The sequence below is a fragment of the Misgurnus anguillicaudatus genome, chromosome 5 (assembly GCF_027580225.2).
Source record: "Misgurnus anguillicaudatus chromosome 5, ASM2758022v2, whole genome shotgun sequence".
NCBI classification, from domain to species: domain Eukaryota; kingdom Metazoa; phylum Chordata; class Actinopteri; order Cypriniformes; family Cobitidae; genus Misgurnus; species Misgurnus anguillicaudatus.
In genome coordinates, this window is record NC_073341.2 from 13,578,445 (window position 1) to 13,597,678 (window position 19,234).

The 19,234-nt window shown below is 40.4% G+C and overlaps 1 protein-coding gene and 1 long non-coding RNA gene across 2 annotated transcripts; both read left to right on the plus strand.

Moving 5' to 3' along the window:
- Positions 1-7,315: 7,315 nt before the first annotated feature.
- Positions 7,316-10,806, plus strand: LOC129413361 (uncharacterized). The gene has a single exon (XM_055167085.2). The coding sequence runs from the start codon at positions 7,438-7,440 to the stop codon at positions 10,333-10,335; it is 2,898 nt and encodes a 965-aa protein (XP_055023060.2). The 5' UTR covers positions 7,316-7,437; the 3' UTR covers positions 10,336-10,806.
- Positions 10,807-14,692: 3,886 nt separating this feature from the next.
- Positions 14,693-18,647, plus strand: LOC141363835 (uncharacterized). Its single transcript, XR_012369414.1, has 4 exons — positions 14,693-16,360; positions 16,445-16,689; positions 16,777-16,851; positions 17,424-18,647. It is a non-coding gene; the product is annotated as an uncharacterized lncRNA (long non-coding RNA).
- The last annotated feature ends 587 nt before the right edge of the window (positions 18,648-19,234 follow it).

Consider the following 19,234-nt stretch of genomic DNA (forward strand, 5'->3'; position numbering starts at 1 on the left):
TAAGAAAGCATATGATTTACCAAGATGTTCAGATAACTTTATTATGAAAAGCCTCTTTGGTTTACCAGAAAGAGAAAAAACAATCTTATGCAATTTTAATTTTCAAACATATATAGTTATGTTCACACAATCAGGCCTTGACATTAACCTGGTTTATTATGGGCGCCGCCCTTCCTAGCAAGTGTTAAATTGTTTGACAAAAACATGACTTTCTTCTGTACATGTGTTTTACACACTAGAAGGAGATGGAGGGGGTCTTTTGTCTGCCAGCTTCATTGTGTGCCGCACATCATCATAAATGTGTAGTTTTATGCTCTGCGCCCTGTCACGATATGTTTAACAGAACCCAAACGCAAGACACGGAGATATCAAAAATAGGGATTTATTATAACTCAAAACACTGGAAAACTAGACTAAACAGACAAAGTACTCACACTGATCTAACAAGGTATGGAACAAGGCATGGAATCACACATAACACAACGATGAACAGGCACCGACTAACAAACACAAGAACCTTAAATAGGGGAGAACTAATGAAGACAACAGGTGACATGAATAAACCAATGAGGGTAACAAGGGAGCGAGGTAAAAGTGACAAGACACCGGGAACACGTGGTCTAGTAAAACCAATACTCAGACCACGTGATCCCACACAGAACATGGGCATGTCATGATTCTGCCACAAGACTAGATTAAACACAGGATAAACTGGCAGAACCATGACATAACCCCCCCTTAAGGAGCGTATACCAGACGCTCCCAAGGGGAACACTAAACACGGGACAACACTGACGGGCTTGGTGAGGGGGCAGACTTGGAAGAGGATCAGGCGGACGAACCAGACGACAGTGCGGGGAAGTAACCGGCTGATGAATCCGGTGAGACAGGGGCCGCTGCGACCAGCACCGGAGACGAGACGGGGACCATGACTGGAGGCGCTGTGGGCAACAGCGGAGATGAGACAGGGAACGCTGCATCCGGCAGCGAAGACGAGACAGGGAACGCTGCATCCGGCAGCAAAGACGCAGCGAAGACGAGACAGGGAACGCTGCATCCGGCAGCGAAGACGAGACAGGAGGTGTAGCAGCGGGCTGGGAAGCCGAGCCAAGGGACTCTGTGGCAGAGGCTGCGCCGGCTGTGGCAGAGGCTGCACCGGCTGTGGCAACAACCCCCTCCTCTTCTTCTTCCTCCTCGGTCAAGGCGCAGAAGCTGCGCCAGGAGAGGTGAGGACTGTGGCAGGCACAGCAAACTCGGACGAGGACCCCTCAGACGGTGAATCCCACAAAACCCTCCTCTGCTGTTTTCCGCAAAGGGAGACAGGTGGAGTGAAGTTTTCTGAGGTAGGAGAGGAGGGCCTTGAATCGCTTAAGGCCACAACCCCCATGGCCATATCCTCCATAATCGGGAAAAGCCGGCTGGAATGAGAAGCTCTAGTAGCGGCCGCCATCTGGCGATTAGGAGCACGAACAGACATGGCGACTCCTCTAGAGGAGGGTGTTCTGCGGATCGCCAACCTGGATCCTCGAAAACTGTCATAGTCTATTGTGAGGTTTGTGTGTCTGCTGGGTTCAGTGGGTCTTTTCATTCTGTCATGATATGTTTAACAGAACCCAAACGCAAGACACCGAGATATCAAAAATAGGGATTTATTATAACACAAAAACACTGGAAAACTAGACTAAACAGACAAAGTACTCACACTGATCTAACAAGGTATGGAACAAGGCATGGAATCACACATAACACAACAATGAACAGGCACCGACTAACAAACTTAAATAGGGGAGAACTAATGAACCCTGCTGAAAAAAACAGCATACCAGCAAGACCAGCATATGTTGTGTTTTGGTGCTGGTTTGCTAGTGAACACCAGCTAAACCAGCATCAAACCAGCACCAGCATTAGCACCAGCTAAACCAGCACCAAACCAGCATTAGCACCAGCTAAACCAGCATTAGCACCAGCATCCCATGCTGGTCATACCAGCATATGTTGTGGTTTGGTGCTGGTATGCTGTGATCACCAGCTAAACCAGCATAGACCAGCATAATTCCCATGCTGGTCCATGCTGGTTTGATGCTGTTTTTTTCAGCAGGGAAGACAACAGGTGACATGAATAAACCAAAGAGGGTGACAAGGGAGCGAGGTAAAAGTGACAAGACACCGGGAACGTGGTCTAGTAAAACCAATATTCAAACCACGTGATCCCAGACAGAACATGGGCATGTCATGATTCTGCCACAAGACTAAACACTAAACACTAGATTAAACACAGGATAAACTGGCAGAACCATGACACGCCCTCGCTATCTAACCAATGGAGCTAGGATATGCTATAAAAACGTCATTAAATATGATCAATTCATCTAATCAGTGAATAATAATAATTTTCCGATGGGTGCATTGCCTCTGCGCACATTGGAGAATAACATGGAGTTCTACTCTACTTGGTGTGGTCACGTGGCAGAGAAATTCGCCGGGCAGAGCCAGCCTTTCTTGACAAGTTGACAATGGCGGCGCCGACAATCTCTTCTTCAAACTCCGTTTCAAACAAACAAATACATAAAATAACATATTTTTGTCTTGTAAGTTCATGATTAGAAATAAACATGTGAACGAAAACAATTATGCATGTGATGTTTTAACAAAACATGTCACTTTATTCAACATGCTGATCCTGCTCATATCACTCACAGATCAACTCCACAGTGCAGTGTTATTATAAAAGCTCACATAACACACAGTTTCTGCATTTCTGATGTTAATCTGGAGTACCTATAGAGTAGTATTACATCCTCTATATCTGAAGAGTCTTTAGTTTAATCAGATTTATAAAAGAAAGATTAGCATTACCAAATCTATTCGATAACGTACGAAAAAATGAAGGAGGAGTTACTACCATGGGAGAAGCAAGTACATTATATAACACTGTTTAACTTATGATAAACTACATGTTTGTCTCATTTATATAATATGCACACGCCTATTTCCAACATAAGACAGAAGTCTTACTTACCGCATGCAACTCATGACCCGGTTGGGACTTTTCAATGAAATCCAGCGCATCAAACACACATGCAAAACTTTGTTGCTACCCCGGATAATAATCTATATCCATTGTTATCATAAGGCTGGCTTTATTCTTCTTACATCCAAAAACACACTTCTTCTTTCGTGCCATTGGTGAGTTTTGATATTAAACAAAGCTCTGTCGCGTGATGTTTGCAAGTTCTAGCCTCTCCCAACTGCTTTTTTGACACTTTGCCTATGTTTAGCATGAGGAAACTGTTAGGAACGACAGAAAACACAAGATCCCAATGCAGAGGTTTTATTATTGAACAGATAATTTCAGTAATGGAAATGGACAGGAGAGAAAACAATCCGAAGTCCTCGTGTGAACTATAGGCTGAGAATGAGAGACGACACTAGTCAATACATCGCTGAATGCCTTCAGCAAAGTCTTGAGTTGTGGGAAACACAGTACGGGCCGTAGGACATCCTCAAACGCATCCGTAAGTTCAGAGAGAAGGGCTCCTGGCGAACAGAGAGAGAGATTAGATGGAGAGACTGCCTTCAGGAGGTAGAGATGCTGGACAGCGCTCCAGATGACCCTCTAACCGATGGAACGTAAACCCGGCTGTTGCCACACCAGCCGAGTGAGAGAGCGGTGATGAGAGCTAAATCCAACAGGACACGGGCGATGACAGCAAACAAATCCTTTGCAATGTGTACAGCAGAACAGGGGATCTGGGTAGATGAAAGGCAGCAGAGAGCACAGACAATAATTTGTAATGACAAGACAGGGACTAGACCAGGGGTGGTGAACTTTGGTCCTGGAGAGCCGCAGCCCTGCAGTTTTTAGCTCCAACCCTGATTAAACCTCACCTGTCTGTATGTTTCTAGTAACTCTTTAGACCTTGATTACCTGTTCAGATGTGTTTGATTAGAGCTGGAGCTAAACTCTGCAGGACTGCGGCTCGTTTCAGATTGTATTCCGGCGACGGAGAATTGTGTATGTACAGATCGGTCTGTGTGATGAGCTCTTTGTCCTGTGTCTTCACTGCTGCTCTTCTGTAAAGGAAAGTCCTTTCTGTATACTTACTGCTGCCTGCCTACAAAGGAAAGCCCTTTCTGTATACTTGTTGTTGTCGACCTTTAAAGGAAAGCCCTTCTGTATACTCATTGTCTACCTGCAAAGGAAAGTCTTTCTGCATGCCTAGGAGAAAGCCCTTTCTGTGTACCCATTGCTGCCTGCCTACAAAGGAAAGCCCTTTCTGTATACTTACTGCTGCCTGCCTAGGAGAAAGTACTTTCTGTGTATCTATTGCTGTTTACATGTGCAGGAAAGCCCTAACTGGAAATCCATCGCTGTACACCTGCAAAGGAGAGCCTCTTTGGAATATTTACTATTGCAAACTTATACAGGGAAACCCCTTTTGAACACTCTTCGTTGCATGTTTGCCAAGGAAACTTTAGCACCACATAATTGTTCAAGGGCTGCTGGAATGAGAGGAAGGGGATAACGGAATTTGGTTGTTATCTGGTTTAGTTCCCGGTAATCAATGCAGGGTCAGAGGCCACCGTCTTCCTTGGCAACAAAGAAGAACAGGGAAGCAGCATGGGATGTGAAAGGACGAATGTATTCTTGTCAAAGGGCTTTTTGTATGTAATTTTCTATAGCCTACTGTTCGGGAATGGTTAATGGATAGATTTTACCTTTAGTCACTGGTTCAACTGGAAGGAGTTCAATAGCACAGTTCCATGGCTGATGAGGTGGTAACTGAGAGGCGCTCTTGGGACAAAACATCCTGAAATTCATTGTATTCTTCAGGTATGGTGACTGAATATTGCCTTTTAGGCTTTTGATGGATGTAGAACACATCCGTAATGAAGAGGCTTGATGAAAATGAGGACTGGGTATATGTGATGGAAAGCAGAGCTCACTCCATTTTCTGACTTTGCCGGTATCCCAAGAGAGCTCTGGATGATGTAATATTAAACATGGTCGTCCTAATATGACATCCGCTGTAGAATTATCCAAAACCAGAAAACTGATGTACCCACAATGAAGGACCAACCCCGACTGTCAGAAAGATCTCACAGGTCTTGAATTGAGTTAACTCAGAGAACTAATGAAGGTAGGATGAAACATATTTTTTTGTTTGAAAGCAGAGGGTCTGTTCTTTCATTTGATATATTGTATGTTTATATATTTAAAGGAGAACATTTTTTGAAAGGCATTAAACGTTTGTGAAAATTATGAAAAATGTTGGCAGGGAAAGAGTTAAGCTTAACCTTTGTGGTTAGAGGAGTGTAAAAATGAGCTTAGTGTTGAACCGTACTCACTAAAGGTTGTGAAGGACGAATGGGATACACTCCAAGTGTGTGTTCAGGTGCTGCACAATACAGACAAACCCATTAGTCTGCCGGCATCTGTGTTCTGACAGTAGGATAACGGTGGAATCTATCTGAATAGCATCTGGTTCTAAAATGTTGTTTTCTGGCTTTCGGAGGTTTGATGAGGTGACTAGTCCTTTAACTTCTATATCATAAAAATGCATGCAGATTTTTGAATAAAGTTTTCCAAACGGATAGTGTCATCATAGGCAGCAAATTGTAATCAGTGCAGGATGCAGGCCACTGCAATGAGAAGGGCTCATTTGTACCAACCACTTGCGGCCGCTAGCGTGCAAAACTTTAGTGAATACTCAGCAGTAGAACACTTTCCTGTTTCAGATGAGACAGTTTATCACAAACAGTTGAATCACCTGCAGGAATACCAAATACCTCTTGGAAATTCTTGGAATCTAATGAATTCCATCTTGCTGCCAAATTGAATCAGCCCAACGCAATGCCTTTCCGGTGAGTAATGAGATTATGAATGCGATCTTGCCACAATCTGTAGGAAAATGGTTAAGTTGCATTTCAAGTGAGCATTGCAAAAGAAAACCTTTACATTCCTCTGCCAGACAAGAAAAGGGGGCCAGGTTAGCCATGGGAGCTGTGACTACGGTGGCTGGTACTGTCGCTGTGAGTGGTGTTGTGGGAGTGCTTTGATGAACGGCGTCTACCAGTTCCTGTACAGCATGGTTGAGTGGTATTGAAATGTTTGCTGTTATCGGTATTCTGGTCTTCTGTTATGGTAGAAAGAGGATGAGACAAGGAGATAAAAACAAAACTGGTGGTTTATTAAACATGTAACACAATTCCAGACACAGTGAGGATGAACGATGGTATGAACAGGGTAAATGGTGAACAGTATAAGCAACTCCAAACACAAACACTTCTTGACAGTCAAAGTAAGACAAAAGACAATTTCCTATATGTAGACAATGACAATAAACGACGATGATGATGATGAAGAGAGTTCCAATAAAAACAATGATAGTAATTCAATTTAGTTGGAGAGAGTTAGGCAGTATCAACAGTACACTCTTACGAGATGCATAACGAGACCAGATGGGGAATGAGTGAGAGAGGAAGTCCTTTTATACTGTGAATGGGTGATTGGGAACAGGTAACGGGGATTAATAGTCAGGTGATACAGATCGTTGAGGGAGAGTGAGTGTGGAGCCTGGTGAATCTGTAACAACTATAGTGTTTGTAGTATTACCATAGTATTTTGTCAATAACAGATTCAGAAGCATTCACGCCTTCTCGCATATGGCATTTCTAGGCTAAAAGTATCTTTAAAACTTTATGGGGCGGTTTCCCAGACAGGGATTAGCTTAAACCAGGACTAGGTCTCAATTTAATTAGGAAATATAACTAGTTTTAACAGACATGCCTTACTAAAAACATTACTTGTGTGCATTTTGAGGCAAAACAAAGGGCACTGATGTATTTTAAGATATGTCAGTGCAAGATGTTTTCAGTTTGGACAGCTCTTACATTTATTTTAGTCTAGGACTAGTCTAATCCCTGTCCGGGAAACCACCCCTAAATCAATCTATTGTTTATATGAATGAGTAGACAAGCTAAATTTTTACATCATACATGAACTATAACACTCTAGACTACAAAATCCAAATCTCAAAAGTCCTGTGAAAGCATGTTTAGTATTGGTTTTGTGCTCATATTTTAATTAATCTTTTTTAATAACTACGAATAAACATTATTCTCTTAAAAAAACATGTACGTAAATGTTGCTCACACATTATGGTAGCCCAGTTTGTGCTGCATACAATGTGTTGATACTTTTGTCATTATTATGTTTTTAAGCAACTGAAAAAGCACAAATATCAGGGCAGGTCAAAACTTCCCCAGAGCCCCAAAACCCCCTCAGACCGCAGAGGGTTAACATTTTGTTTAAGACAAACAAGGCAACTGAGAAAAAACTCACATCTGTGCTGTCTTGTCACAAATAAAGGAAGTTACTTTTTATGTAAATATATCTATTCTTACTTTCAACTCCAGAAACGAAGTGACACTGAGATGAGACAACAGAATAACAACAGAAGATTAAACTTGAGTTGGAGAAAAATCATCCAGGAATTAAAAATGATTTATCTGTTCACATTGTTCCTATTGTTCCTAAGGACTTCATGTGTATTTTCTTGGTCTGCTGGGAAATGTATTTTGTACTACAATGTGGCAGAATTTCCTGTTGACCCATCATGTACTGAAAAACCAAACAGTGCATCCTGCAGTCTAGTCACTGATATTAAAAAGGATCTCCACAGACTTCCATCAAATTTACAGAACCTCTGCATTGAAATGGATCGTGATATGAAGTATATTGGTGTCTTGGCTCCAGGCTCATTTTCATGGTTCTCTTCTCTGGAATACCTTAAAATTGTTGGATGTTTTTTCAAGATCTCTCCAGAAGCTTTTATTGGATTGTTTAATTTAAAGTCATTGAAGTTGTCTACCACCTTTAGAGCAAGCTGTTGTGAAACAGCTGTTGATTTCGGTGGTCTTCCTTCACTTAAAACATTGTCTCTTACACAATATAATTTGTCATTAATGTCAACAAATGTTTTTGATACAATTCCTCAGTTAGAGATATTAAGCATAGTCAATGTGTGTTTAAAAGATCTGTCTGAGATTCTGTGTCGAATGGGAAATTTAAAATCACTAAAAGTGTTTTCTCTTGATGATGCATATTTAAATAGTCTTCGGTTACCTAACTGCTCCATTTACAACATCTCTAACAGTTACATATCTACTGTATACAATATTGAAGACGTCCGTTTGAGTTTAGGATCAATAGAGCACATAGATGAAGGGGCTTTGAACATTTTTGGAAATTTTTCTGATCTGGATTATGGTTTCAGATCAGATTTTCTCAGAGATCTTTCTATGACTGGAGTAAATAAAATCAATAGCTTGCATTTTTCTGTGGATGTACTTAACATTGATGAGTTGTGTTACGCAGCAAAGTTATATTCTATTAAATTTATAGATGTTTATTACCAGACTATTAACTTGCCAGCTATGTCTACCAATATCACTAAAGACTGTAAGAATATTGTAGACATTTATCTCCATGTACTAACATATATTTATAAAATTGTATCTTTAGATGTAAATTTGATCTTTCAGTTTTTCAGCAATCTCTCAACATTTGATGTAAGTGAACATGTGCTCAGATCAAATGATTTTCAATCTCTTTGTTTGTCCAATCCACAGTTAGTCGAACAGCTGTCTATTATGCGTCTAAACTCAAATAACATAAATAAAATCATTTCTTACCAGTTCATGTGTTTCACAAATCTTGAGCATTTGGAATTAACTTCAAGTAATATTTCCAGCATAGAAGATTTAGCTTTCAGTGGATTAGACAAACTGAAAGAGTTAGACCTCTTAGACAACAAGTTATCTTACATTTATCAGGACACATTCAGTGGTCTATATGAACTGATGGTCCTAAATCTTCAAGAAAACCCTATCATTCAAATTAAATCAAATTCATTTGGACATCTTATAAACCTTCGCACACTTCTTCTGGGAGATTTAAAGTTTTCACCTAACATGTCACAGGTCAAGCTGCATTTATCTGATATATTTGGAAGCGTCCCGTATAATCTGAGTCATGTGTCTATTAGTTCAGGCTTGAGATCAATGCGGTTGATCATTGGTAATATAACACTGAATCAGAGTCTTGACCTCCAAATTAAAGGTCAATATGTGACAGTTGAGGATTGTGACAGTCCACTTTTGACATCTGTAGTCACACTTCAAATAACTGCAGAATATGTCATCTGTGGAAAGGAGTTTATTGGGAAATATGTTAAATCAGTTGTTAATCTGGAATTCACATCAAAGTTTTCAAACAACATTGGTGACTTAGCAGTAATAAATCAGCTTGTTCATTTAAAAAACCTAAAGCTGGAAAACATTGATTTGTCAAAGCAGCCAAATGTGCCAATAATGTTTCACAACTTGACAAAACTACAAACCCTGATCTTGGGGAACTGCAGAATTTTCTTTTTGGATGGAAGTCTGACAAAGGACCTAAAGGCGCTGACATCTATGTTTTTTAAACCATATAATGATGTAAAAATTCTTCAAACCTTTGTTGAACAGCTTACTAGTTTAAAATATATCAGACTCAAGGAATTGCGATTGTACTGCAGTTGTGATACTGCTTGGCTGATCTCATGGGTGAATAACAGGCAGGTTCAGGTTTCTGTGGTTGCACCCACCATGGAGAAAATTCATTGTTTAACTAATAATGGAGTTGACAATCTGAACTTTTTTCATTACACACATGAGAACTGTTCATTTGATATTGATTTTGTGCTCTTCGCCTCAACTTCTGCTTTTTTATATTTGTTTATGTTTGTAGCGTTGTCATATCAGTTTGTAGGGAAATACATAATGCCGTTCTATTACATTGCCAACGGATGGTTCAGAGAGGCGTTGCGTATGGATGCCAAACGGCAGTACCGCTATGATGTTTTTATTTCCTACAGCAGTAAGGATGAGCTCTGGGTCATGGAAAAACTTCTTCCCAACTTGGAGCAGCGTGGCCCTCCGTTCTTACGTCTCTGTTTACACGGTCGGGACTTTCAGTTGGGGAAAGACATTTTGGAAAACATCACAGACAGCATCTATGCAAGCCGCCGAACTCTTTGTCTTGTCAGCCGTAACTTCCTCCGTAGCACCTGGTGTACTTTGGAGATGCAGCTGGGCACCTACCGGCTCCAGGTAGAACAGAGGGACATTCTTATCCTGGTCTTCTTAGAAAAAATCCCCTCTCGCTTGCTATCCTACCATCACAGGTTGGCCAGGCAGGTAAAAACTAGGACCTATCTGGACTGGCCAATGGACATTGAGAAGCATGAGGAATTCTGGGACAGGTTATGGGGTAAATTGAGCTCTGATTAAAGTAACTAGTCTTTACTGTACACTGTAGGCATTGATAAACACATTTAACCCTTATGCGCTGGCATGAACATTTTTGTCCTTTTCTATTTTTTTCTCATTTTTGGCTGTGTTAATGCAACTGCATACATTTTGCATGTGTATATTATTAAAATTTTTGCTTTCATAAATGTTTTTTTTTTAAATGAGTTATGCAAAAGACTTTGCCATTTAAACATAAATCATCAATTCTGTATAAAATGCTTTTATCTGTTGGCAAAAATTCAAAATATAAGAAATATGAAATTTCAATTTTTTTTTAATGTGTACTGCCTTTCTTTTGATGATGCAATTTTTCAATGTTTGGCCTAAGGAGCAAATATTGTTTTACATTTAGAACTGCATGCAAACAGAATTAAAGATTAAGCTAAAATTATGTGTGTTGGTATTTGATGTCAGAGTGTGGTTTGCATGTGTGTACTTTAAAAATGTATGTTTTTGAGTGTGTGCACAGTTTGAAAGAAAGACATTATATTGTACTGCAAATTACATATTCCACTCCATGTACACGAGCCACTACAGGAAGTAGCAATTTTAGACCCGGGTTAATCTTTAGGCTACATTTAATCATGAAAAATGGGAGGCGTGCACGTGCAGTTACAAAAAACCTCTGCAAAGCTGGAAAGCGATTTTCTATTATCTATCATTTCATTGTGTGGGGAATTGGCAAATTGGCACCCTTGCTTGCTAAGAAGCTGGCCCGCACAGAAGCTGTATGAGACAGGGAAAGCAGGCGAAGGGGAGAGTTCACCTCTGGGTCTCTCCCAGTTGATTACAGAGTGACAGAGATGGACAGGAAAATCATCAGGTGCATAATTTAGAAAGAAGAAAAGAAGAAGTGAAAAAAATTTAGCAAAACATAAAAGGATGCAACTATGTTGTCTCTGTATGGTTTTTATAGTGTCTATGTCATGAATGAAGGGCTAATGTTAATTGGTGGGTATAACTCAGTAACAATCTCAGCCACAATGCCACTCGGGCTGTGCGTCAGTCTTTCGTGGTTCAAGACCTGCGTCCGCTGAGGTGGTGTAGTGTACAGATTTACTAAACAGGGCAAATTAGCCAATGAGCGCAATTCCAAAAATGCGCCGATGGGAGTGGTAATATCTGCAGGTAATTTACTAAAAATGTGCAAATTAAGTAACATGGGGCAACAGCTCCAACAGCTTTTCATAATGACCAACGCAATCTACTAAGAGCAGCACAAATTAGTTCAGGGTCGCAAATAAGTAGAACTGATGAGTAAACGTGTGATGAACTTGGTTTACGGGTTATCACACCTCTCAGAGCCCTCCTGTATTAACTGTGAACACGCTGCCTCTCGTAGTAAGGAGCACAGTGAATCAGGTTCCCTTGGTAAAAATTATGACAGCATGGGAAAACATTCCAAACATATCTCAAAGGGTGTTACGCACAATAACTTTCAGCTACATCCCTAATTCTAGAGCAGGAAGTGAAATCTCTTTTGCTCAAAGGCTATACAGAACCAACGAAAATGATCGTTCATGATGTTGACAGTCACTCACATTATATCACAAATAAATTAAATCCGAGGACTGGTTTGTGTCAATGGATTTTTCCTGCTCAGAGAATCTCAGGTTTGCCCTTGGGGGCATGGCATTCCAATATCAGCCTTCCCTTCGGCCTAGCTCTATACCGAATGTGTAAATGCTGCCCTGGTACCATTGCGTCTTCAGGGCATTTGCATACTAATTTATATTGACAATTGGCTAAGACTTACCCAGTCAGCACAGATGGTGTGCTTGCATCTTGGGTTGACAGTGAACACTAAGAAAAGTATGTTAGTCCCAATGCAGATGATCACATTATGTGGATAATATGGAACTCAACGACGATGCAGGCACGAATATCTTCTGCTCATGTCAAGTGAATAAGATGAAGTTAGATCAATCATACACCAAGTGGTGGCTTAAAAACAGGGTTTATCTCTGAGGGGCTACCCTTTTTGCATGTTCAGGGTTACTGCGCAGGTCTTCGTACCCTAAAAATATGGAAGGCTGGAATCTCTGGTGTGTTTTTCCCCAATTGCATTTGTGTGATAAATTTTTTTTGCTATTTAGAATATTCTGTATTTTATTTGTATATTATTCTCAATATTTTAACTTATATTGTCATGTTTTGTGCAGAATTGTGTTTATTGTCTTTTTGGCAGTGTTGGAAGTGGAGATTGTGCACCCTAAAAAGTGTTACCTGTTGTAATTGCAAAAGTTTGTTTTTCAGATGTTCTTATGAAGGATTTGCGGTGCAATTGAGAAGTATATTTTCCTTTTTCATCCATGTTGCTTTAATTAAATTTATATATATATATATATATATATATATATATATATATATATATATATATATATATATATATATATATATATATATATATATATATATAATTATTATTATTATTAACGCAAATTCATTTTAACGGCACTAATTTTATCAACGCGCGATTAACGCAACACGCAATTTCTGTTTGACCCACAGCTGGATGAATTGAGATGCAGCAAGTGACCTGCGCCGTCTAGATGAGTCGGAGCTTTTCATAAAAATAAGAACATTAAGCTCTCGTCTAGCGAATCCAATGCTCTAAATGGTCATTAAACATCTAAAATTATCTTTATCTGCACGTTTCCTGAGAGGCGTACTGTCCCAAATCCATAGAAGCATCTTCTTTCACTTTTTGGTTTCGTTTTTAAAGCATTCAGAACTTATAGACAATAGACAGCAGCCCTTGATGTTAAAATAATTATTAAGAGAGATAAAGTTTGGGTCCTGATTGTTAAAAGAGTTATTAAGAGTGACAAGAATCAAAACCGATGTCTGACACAGACATCTGAAGAGCATGCACACAAACACAAAATTACAGTTTTAAAAATATCTGTTTTGACCAGAATTCATGCAAGTATGACCTATAATCTGTTATATCTGAAGTGAATGTTTGGTTAACTGTTGAGGAAAAGTATCTGTTGTGTAACATTATATTAAACCCTTCCATTAGCCTACAGTATCTTAAAGCGTTCTGTCTCAATGTCAAAATTAAACAATAAAAGAAAAACATATAGCCTACCGTATTGATATTGTTTTTGCTTTGCGTAAACAGGTGTAGTTCTGTCATGCTTTGTCAGATTCCAACCAAGGTTATTATAGTTTTGGTTTTTTAAATTAGTTTTTATTTTAGTATCGTTTTCAATTTTGCTTTAAATTTAAGTTTAGTTTTAGTTAGTTTCATGAATGGTTTTGTTAGTTTTAGTTTAGTTTTTATTTTGCAAACACATTTCTATTTAGTTTTTATTTTATTTAGTTTCAGTTATAGTTTTAGTAATTATAGTTTAGCAGCTAACAGCAGCTAGACTGTCTGACATATTTATTAGTTAACTGAGGTTGCTGTCAGCCTCAGCTAACCTCACATGCATAAAGCACCATCTACAAGTAAAGACTCTTAAAAGTTTGTAAACATTGCAATGTCTCCGGGTGGGCGGGGATTAGTTGGAGGCAAAAAGAGGCGGGGACGCAATGCAGACAAGTGTAAGCTAGGACGTTTTAGCAGTGTTGCCAACTTGGCGACTTTGTCGCTAGATTTAGCGACTTTTCAGACCCCCTTGGCGACTTATTTTTTTAAAAGTGACTAGCGACAAATCTAGCGAATTTTTCTTGCATTGTTGGAGACTTTTGGAGACTTTGACGTGAAAGCGCGTGTCGTTAACTCTTCTCACCGAGCAACTGCCGCACTCACAGGCGGGGTAGTCCTCATGCAGCAGACCAGTTCTCTCCCAGCTGCATACAGTCAGGGCAAGAGATGTGGTTAATCCAGTGTTTCTCAAAGTGTGGGGAGGGCCCCACTGGTGGGGAATAGGAACATTACAAGTGGGGCGTGACAAATGGGAGAAAATCTATTAATTCAATTATTTATTGACCATACACTCAAACCGGCACATTTAAACATAAACCTAGCTTAAAACTTAAATAAATCAGACTGTAGAAAATGTCACACGGTAACTTAAAGCCTAGCTGATTACGATTTTGTTGGGGCGATTGGGACAGGTGGGGCTTGAAACCCTTCCCCACCTCCAAAGTGGGGAAATGCAGAAAAAGTTTGAGAAACACTGGGTTAATCTATCTGCGTTCAGACGGCATAATCGTGCATGCAGGAAGCCGGAGCTGGCTGATCCCGCAATGACTTACATTTATGGCAGGGTGTAAATGTAAAATGATCTTTGAATAAAAAAAATCACTGTACCAAAAAATAAATGTATTTGAGTGAGCTGAGCAGACGGATGGTTGAGCCGAAGTGCCGTAGGGCAAACAAATGTTATCTTGCGGTGGCTATAACGTCAGCTTGATCACTGCCCGTGCCAGTGACCTCAAGTCCCCTCCAGCTAAGATCCCGACCAGGTGTGGAGTACCGACCTAATAAAGTCACTGAAGTGTGTGTTGTGCAGTTGGTGAGTCTGTCTTTGACGTGTGTGCACCTGAAGTCTTGCAGTGTTGTGCTGTGTCTCTTGCCGTCTGTACTCGCCCTCCAGGTCGAGAGGGTCCCTGCTGGAGAATACGTGAGCTGCCGCGGCGGTGGCCATTTAGTCCATACTTGCCCGCTTATAACTCCAGCCCCCGTGTTTCAGCCTGAAGGAGGCAGAGTGTGAACGTCGGTTAATGTACTGTGGGAAGTTTGTGGGGAAAACCATATTGTTGGAGAGAAGCATGGTAATTGTTATAAGAGAACCCGACTGCTGTGTGCATTCTTTGTATTGTGGAGCGAGTCTAGGTGTCCGCCCCACTATCTAGATCTCTGTCCTGTCTGTAGAAGGAAGGGAAGCGGGCGTGTCAGCCAGCAGCACGGACCAGGTGTAGCTAATCTACCCGAACTTGTCCACTATGACGACATCGGCCGTACTCGGCCCAACAAGCAGCAGCTTGGAGTTGGTAAACTCGCCCTTGAACGAAGCCAAGAGGTGACGTATGGTTTTCCCTATCTATCTGTTAGGACCAGTATCATAAGCCCAGAGTGAAGATTCAGTGACGCTATCGAATACTTACCTGAAGAACAAGCTGAAAGCTAACTTACCTCACTTCAGCCCTGTAAGCCCAGAGTGAAGATCCAGTGATGCTATCGAATACTTACCTGAAGAACGAGCTAAAAGCTAACTTATCTTGCATAAGCCCTGTAAGCCCAGAGTGAAGATTCAGTGACGCTATCGAATACTTACCTGAAGAACGAGCTAAAAGCTAACTTGCCTTGCATAAGCCCTGTAAGCCCAGAGTGAAGATTCAGTGACGCTATCGAATACTTACCTGAAGAACGAGCTAAAAGCTAACTTATCTTGCATAAGCCCTGTAAGCCCAGAGTGAAGATTCAGTAGCCGTGTTTGCACTATCGCGCCTCAAGCAGGCGTGCCAGTGCCTGCCACGGCCTGTCGCGTTTGCATTGTCACTTCCGGGGCATGATCGTGCTTCGCGGATGCTTCGTTGGGGCTTAAGGCCTGGCTTTTCTGGCCCGCCGAATACCATGGGCCAGAGAAGGCCAGGTAGGGCTTAAGGCGTGGTTAAGGTCAGAGGCGGAGTTTGTTTGAGTCAGGCAATTTAAGCGTCTGTGGCAAGATGGTCACTTTCATATGTCGCTATCGTAACATTTTAATTATGGAAAACCGACAGTACTGGTCTGCTGAACACACCAGAGCTCTTTTAACTATATAGGCAGAAGATAATGTGCAACGCCAGTTTGACGGAGTATGCAGAAACGAGGATGTAATGAAATATATCGTCGCCGAACTTGCAAAAATAAACATCCAACGCACAACGAGCCAGGTATGGGAGAAACTGAAAAAACTGCAAGCGCAATATAAAGCTGTTAAAATACACAACAGACGGAGCGGTGCACAGCGGAAAACCTTTCCATGGTTCGATTTAATGGACGAAGTTCTGGGTCATCGGCCATCTGTTAGTGGAGAGACGACCCGTAATTCGATGCAAAGTACAGTCGGTAAGTTATTTTGGTTTGCAAAGTACTGAACGCTTGCATACAGAAGTACTGTTAACTCAACGTTACATGTGTTTATTTTTAAAGATACGACAGAGTTGTCTTCCCAGATTGACCTTTTTGACTCGGAGGTTGAGTCTGGACAGTCAACACCACCACTGCAAACGTCCACGCCTGGTATGGTATTTAGCTTGCATACAGAAGTACTGTTAACTCAACGTTACATGTGTTTATTTTTAAAGATACGACAGAGTTGTCTTCCCAGATTGACCTTTTTGACTCGGAGGTTGAGTCTGGACAGTCAACACCACCACTGCAAACGTCCACGCCTGGTATGGTATTTAGTTTGCTCGAAAATCTGTTTTTGGGTTGTTACTATAGCAGACATAATAATGTTCCTCGTTTTTTGTTTGTTATAGAGAGAAACAAAGCTGTAGTGGAGGTGTCCGGAATCAGAGGAGGATCACATCATATTCCAGAGCCGACCAGACCAGGTAAATTTTACTTGCTAACATACCTGGCCCATACAGAAATGTGCTATATTATACAAACTGCTTTTATTAAATATCTGACACACACACAAACACATGTAAGTAATTGTGTGTGTGTGTGTGTGTGTGTGTGTGTGTGTGTGTGTGTGTGCGTACCTGGTAATTATCCCCCACAAAGATAAGAATACCAGTATTTTTGTGACCTTGTGGGGACATTTTGATGTCCCCATGAGGAAACAAGCTTATAAATCAAACAGAATGATGTTTATTGAAAATGTGAAGTAGTAGAAGTGTTTCTGTGATGGTTGGGGTTAGGGAATGGGGTAGGTAAGGGGAATAGAATATACAGTTTGTACAGTATAAAATGCATTACGTCTATGGAATGTCCCCACAAAACATGGAAACCAGAATGTGTGTGTGTGTGTGTGTGTGTGTGTGTGTGTGTGTGTGTGTGTGTGTGTGTGTGTGTGTGTGTGTCAAACCTTAAACATACTGTTTGTAAATGTAGTGATAAATTACTACGTTACATATCCTTCAGATTTTGCTAAGTTTGTGTTTTGTTTGTATTTTAACAGAGTCTCAGAAGCGTAAGGCAGCGATGACAGCTTCCAGGAAATTTATCCAAAGTTTGCAAGACATGTCCCAATGCCACATGGTGGAAGAGCGAGATCTGAGGCTCCAATGTACAAACGAAGAATTAAAGATGCGTAGAGAAGATGGCACGAAGGCAGAAAGACTCTGAGGCGTTTGCTAAGTAAAGCAACATATTTCTGAAGTTGGACATTGTTTTAGCAATTACTTATTTTTATTTTTTCAAAGCACCTTCATTTTTTAAGCACACCTTTTTTTATGTAAATATTTTGTTTTGACTTGGCTCTTTGTAAAGCACCTAACTTATGTTTGTGATTTTGTTTATGGAATCTTGTCAGTTTTCCTTGCACTAAACAATACATTTCATGTGAAAATAAATGAGTACTTTTTATCTGTTTTTACTGTGTGTGTGTATGTGTTGTGCTTTTATAAACAGTGGGAGTTCATACAGAAACAGGTGCCCATATTTGTAATATACCAGCACATTAGCCAAATGCAGAGTAAATCAAAACTGTTAAAGGCAAAAATCATAGATAAAAATAAACATTACAAACGCAAACAATAACAGTACTGTAACTGTAACAATATAAGTATAGAATACACATGTACAACATACATTAGTCCCTTTCACACATACAGTCTTTACTGGTAATTTACTGGTAAATTGCAGTTAACAGATCATGTGTGAACAGAACCTTTCCGGTAAATCAGTGCTCCCAATTTACCAGTAAGACAGGTTGTAAGATTACCAGTAATTTACCGGTAAGCGCTATGTGTGAACGAAAATTATAGGATTTCCGGCATTTAGAACGGACGACGTCAGACCGTGCTGACAGCTTCGGGCCAATCATAGCGTTTTAATACAGATGACGCGTTTACCCCCGCACTGTTTACGGACGTTTCCACACACATGCTGCTTGAAAGTTGAGCACACCTGAAGTTTACGTCCACATTTCTTCACCAAACTTGTTTAAAACAGCTTACCGCCGAATTGCCGACGTCCTTAGCACGCCCTCTGTGAAGCCTAACGTGCAAACAGTAGTGTTGTTAAAAACGCATTTTCGGTTTGACGTCGTCTCATTCAATGTTGTTTGGTCATGAGCAACTTCGCGACTGTTTACCACAGACGTGAAAACAGCAAAATACGGACCGTGGATATGAACGACGTGGATTGTTTACAAATACAACACTAAGCTTGCCACGTGCTACAGGTACTTCCGCTTTCTCAACGAATTTACCGGTATTTTGATACTGATGTGTGAATGGTGTCTTACTGGTAAAATAACGGAACGCCACTGCGTGTGTGAACAGCACATTTTTGTATTTACTGGTAAATTCATTCTGGTAAATTCATGGTAATTTACCAGAATTACTGTGTGAAAGAGGCTATTGTCTAGATTCAGTTTCAAAAATGGAACGATCTGCAAATTAAACAGTTATAAATTTTTTTAAAGCAAGAGTACGTGTAAGCATTGCATACTGATGGGCACACTATACCCATGATTGTCTGCTAATGAGTGTTGTTTATAAATATACAATTAAAATCCTATTCTATAAGCAGGAAGTTTTTGGTCTAGACAAAGATGTTTATTGCTGGGTACATTAGGAAATGGTTGTCTGCTGGTGAGTGTTGTTTTTAAAAATGAAAATAAACTCCTATTCTATAAGCAGGAAGTTTTTGGCCTAGACAAAGTTGTTTATTACTGGGTGCATTAGGAAAGTGTTGTCTGCTAATGAGTGTTGTTTTTAAAGATAAAACTAAAATCCTATTCTATAAGCAGGACGTTTTTGGTCT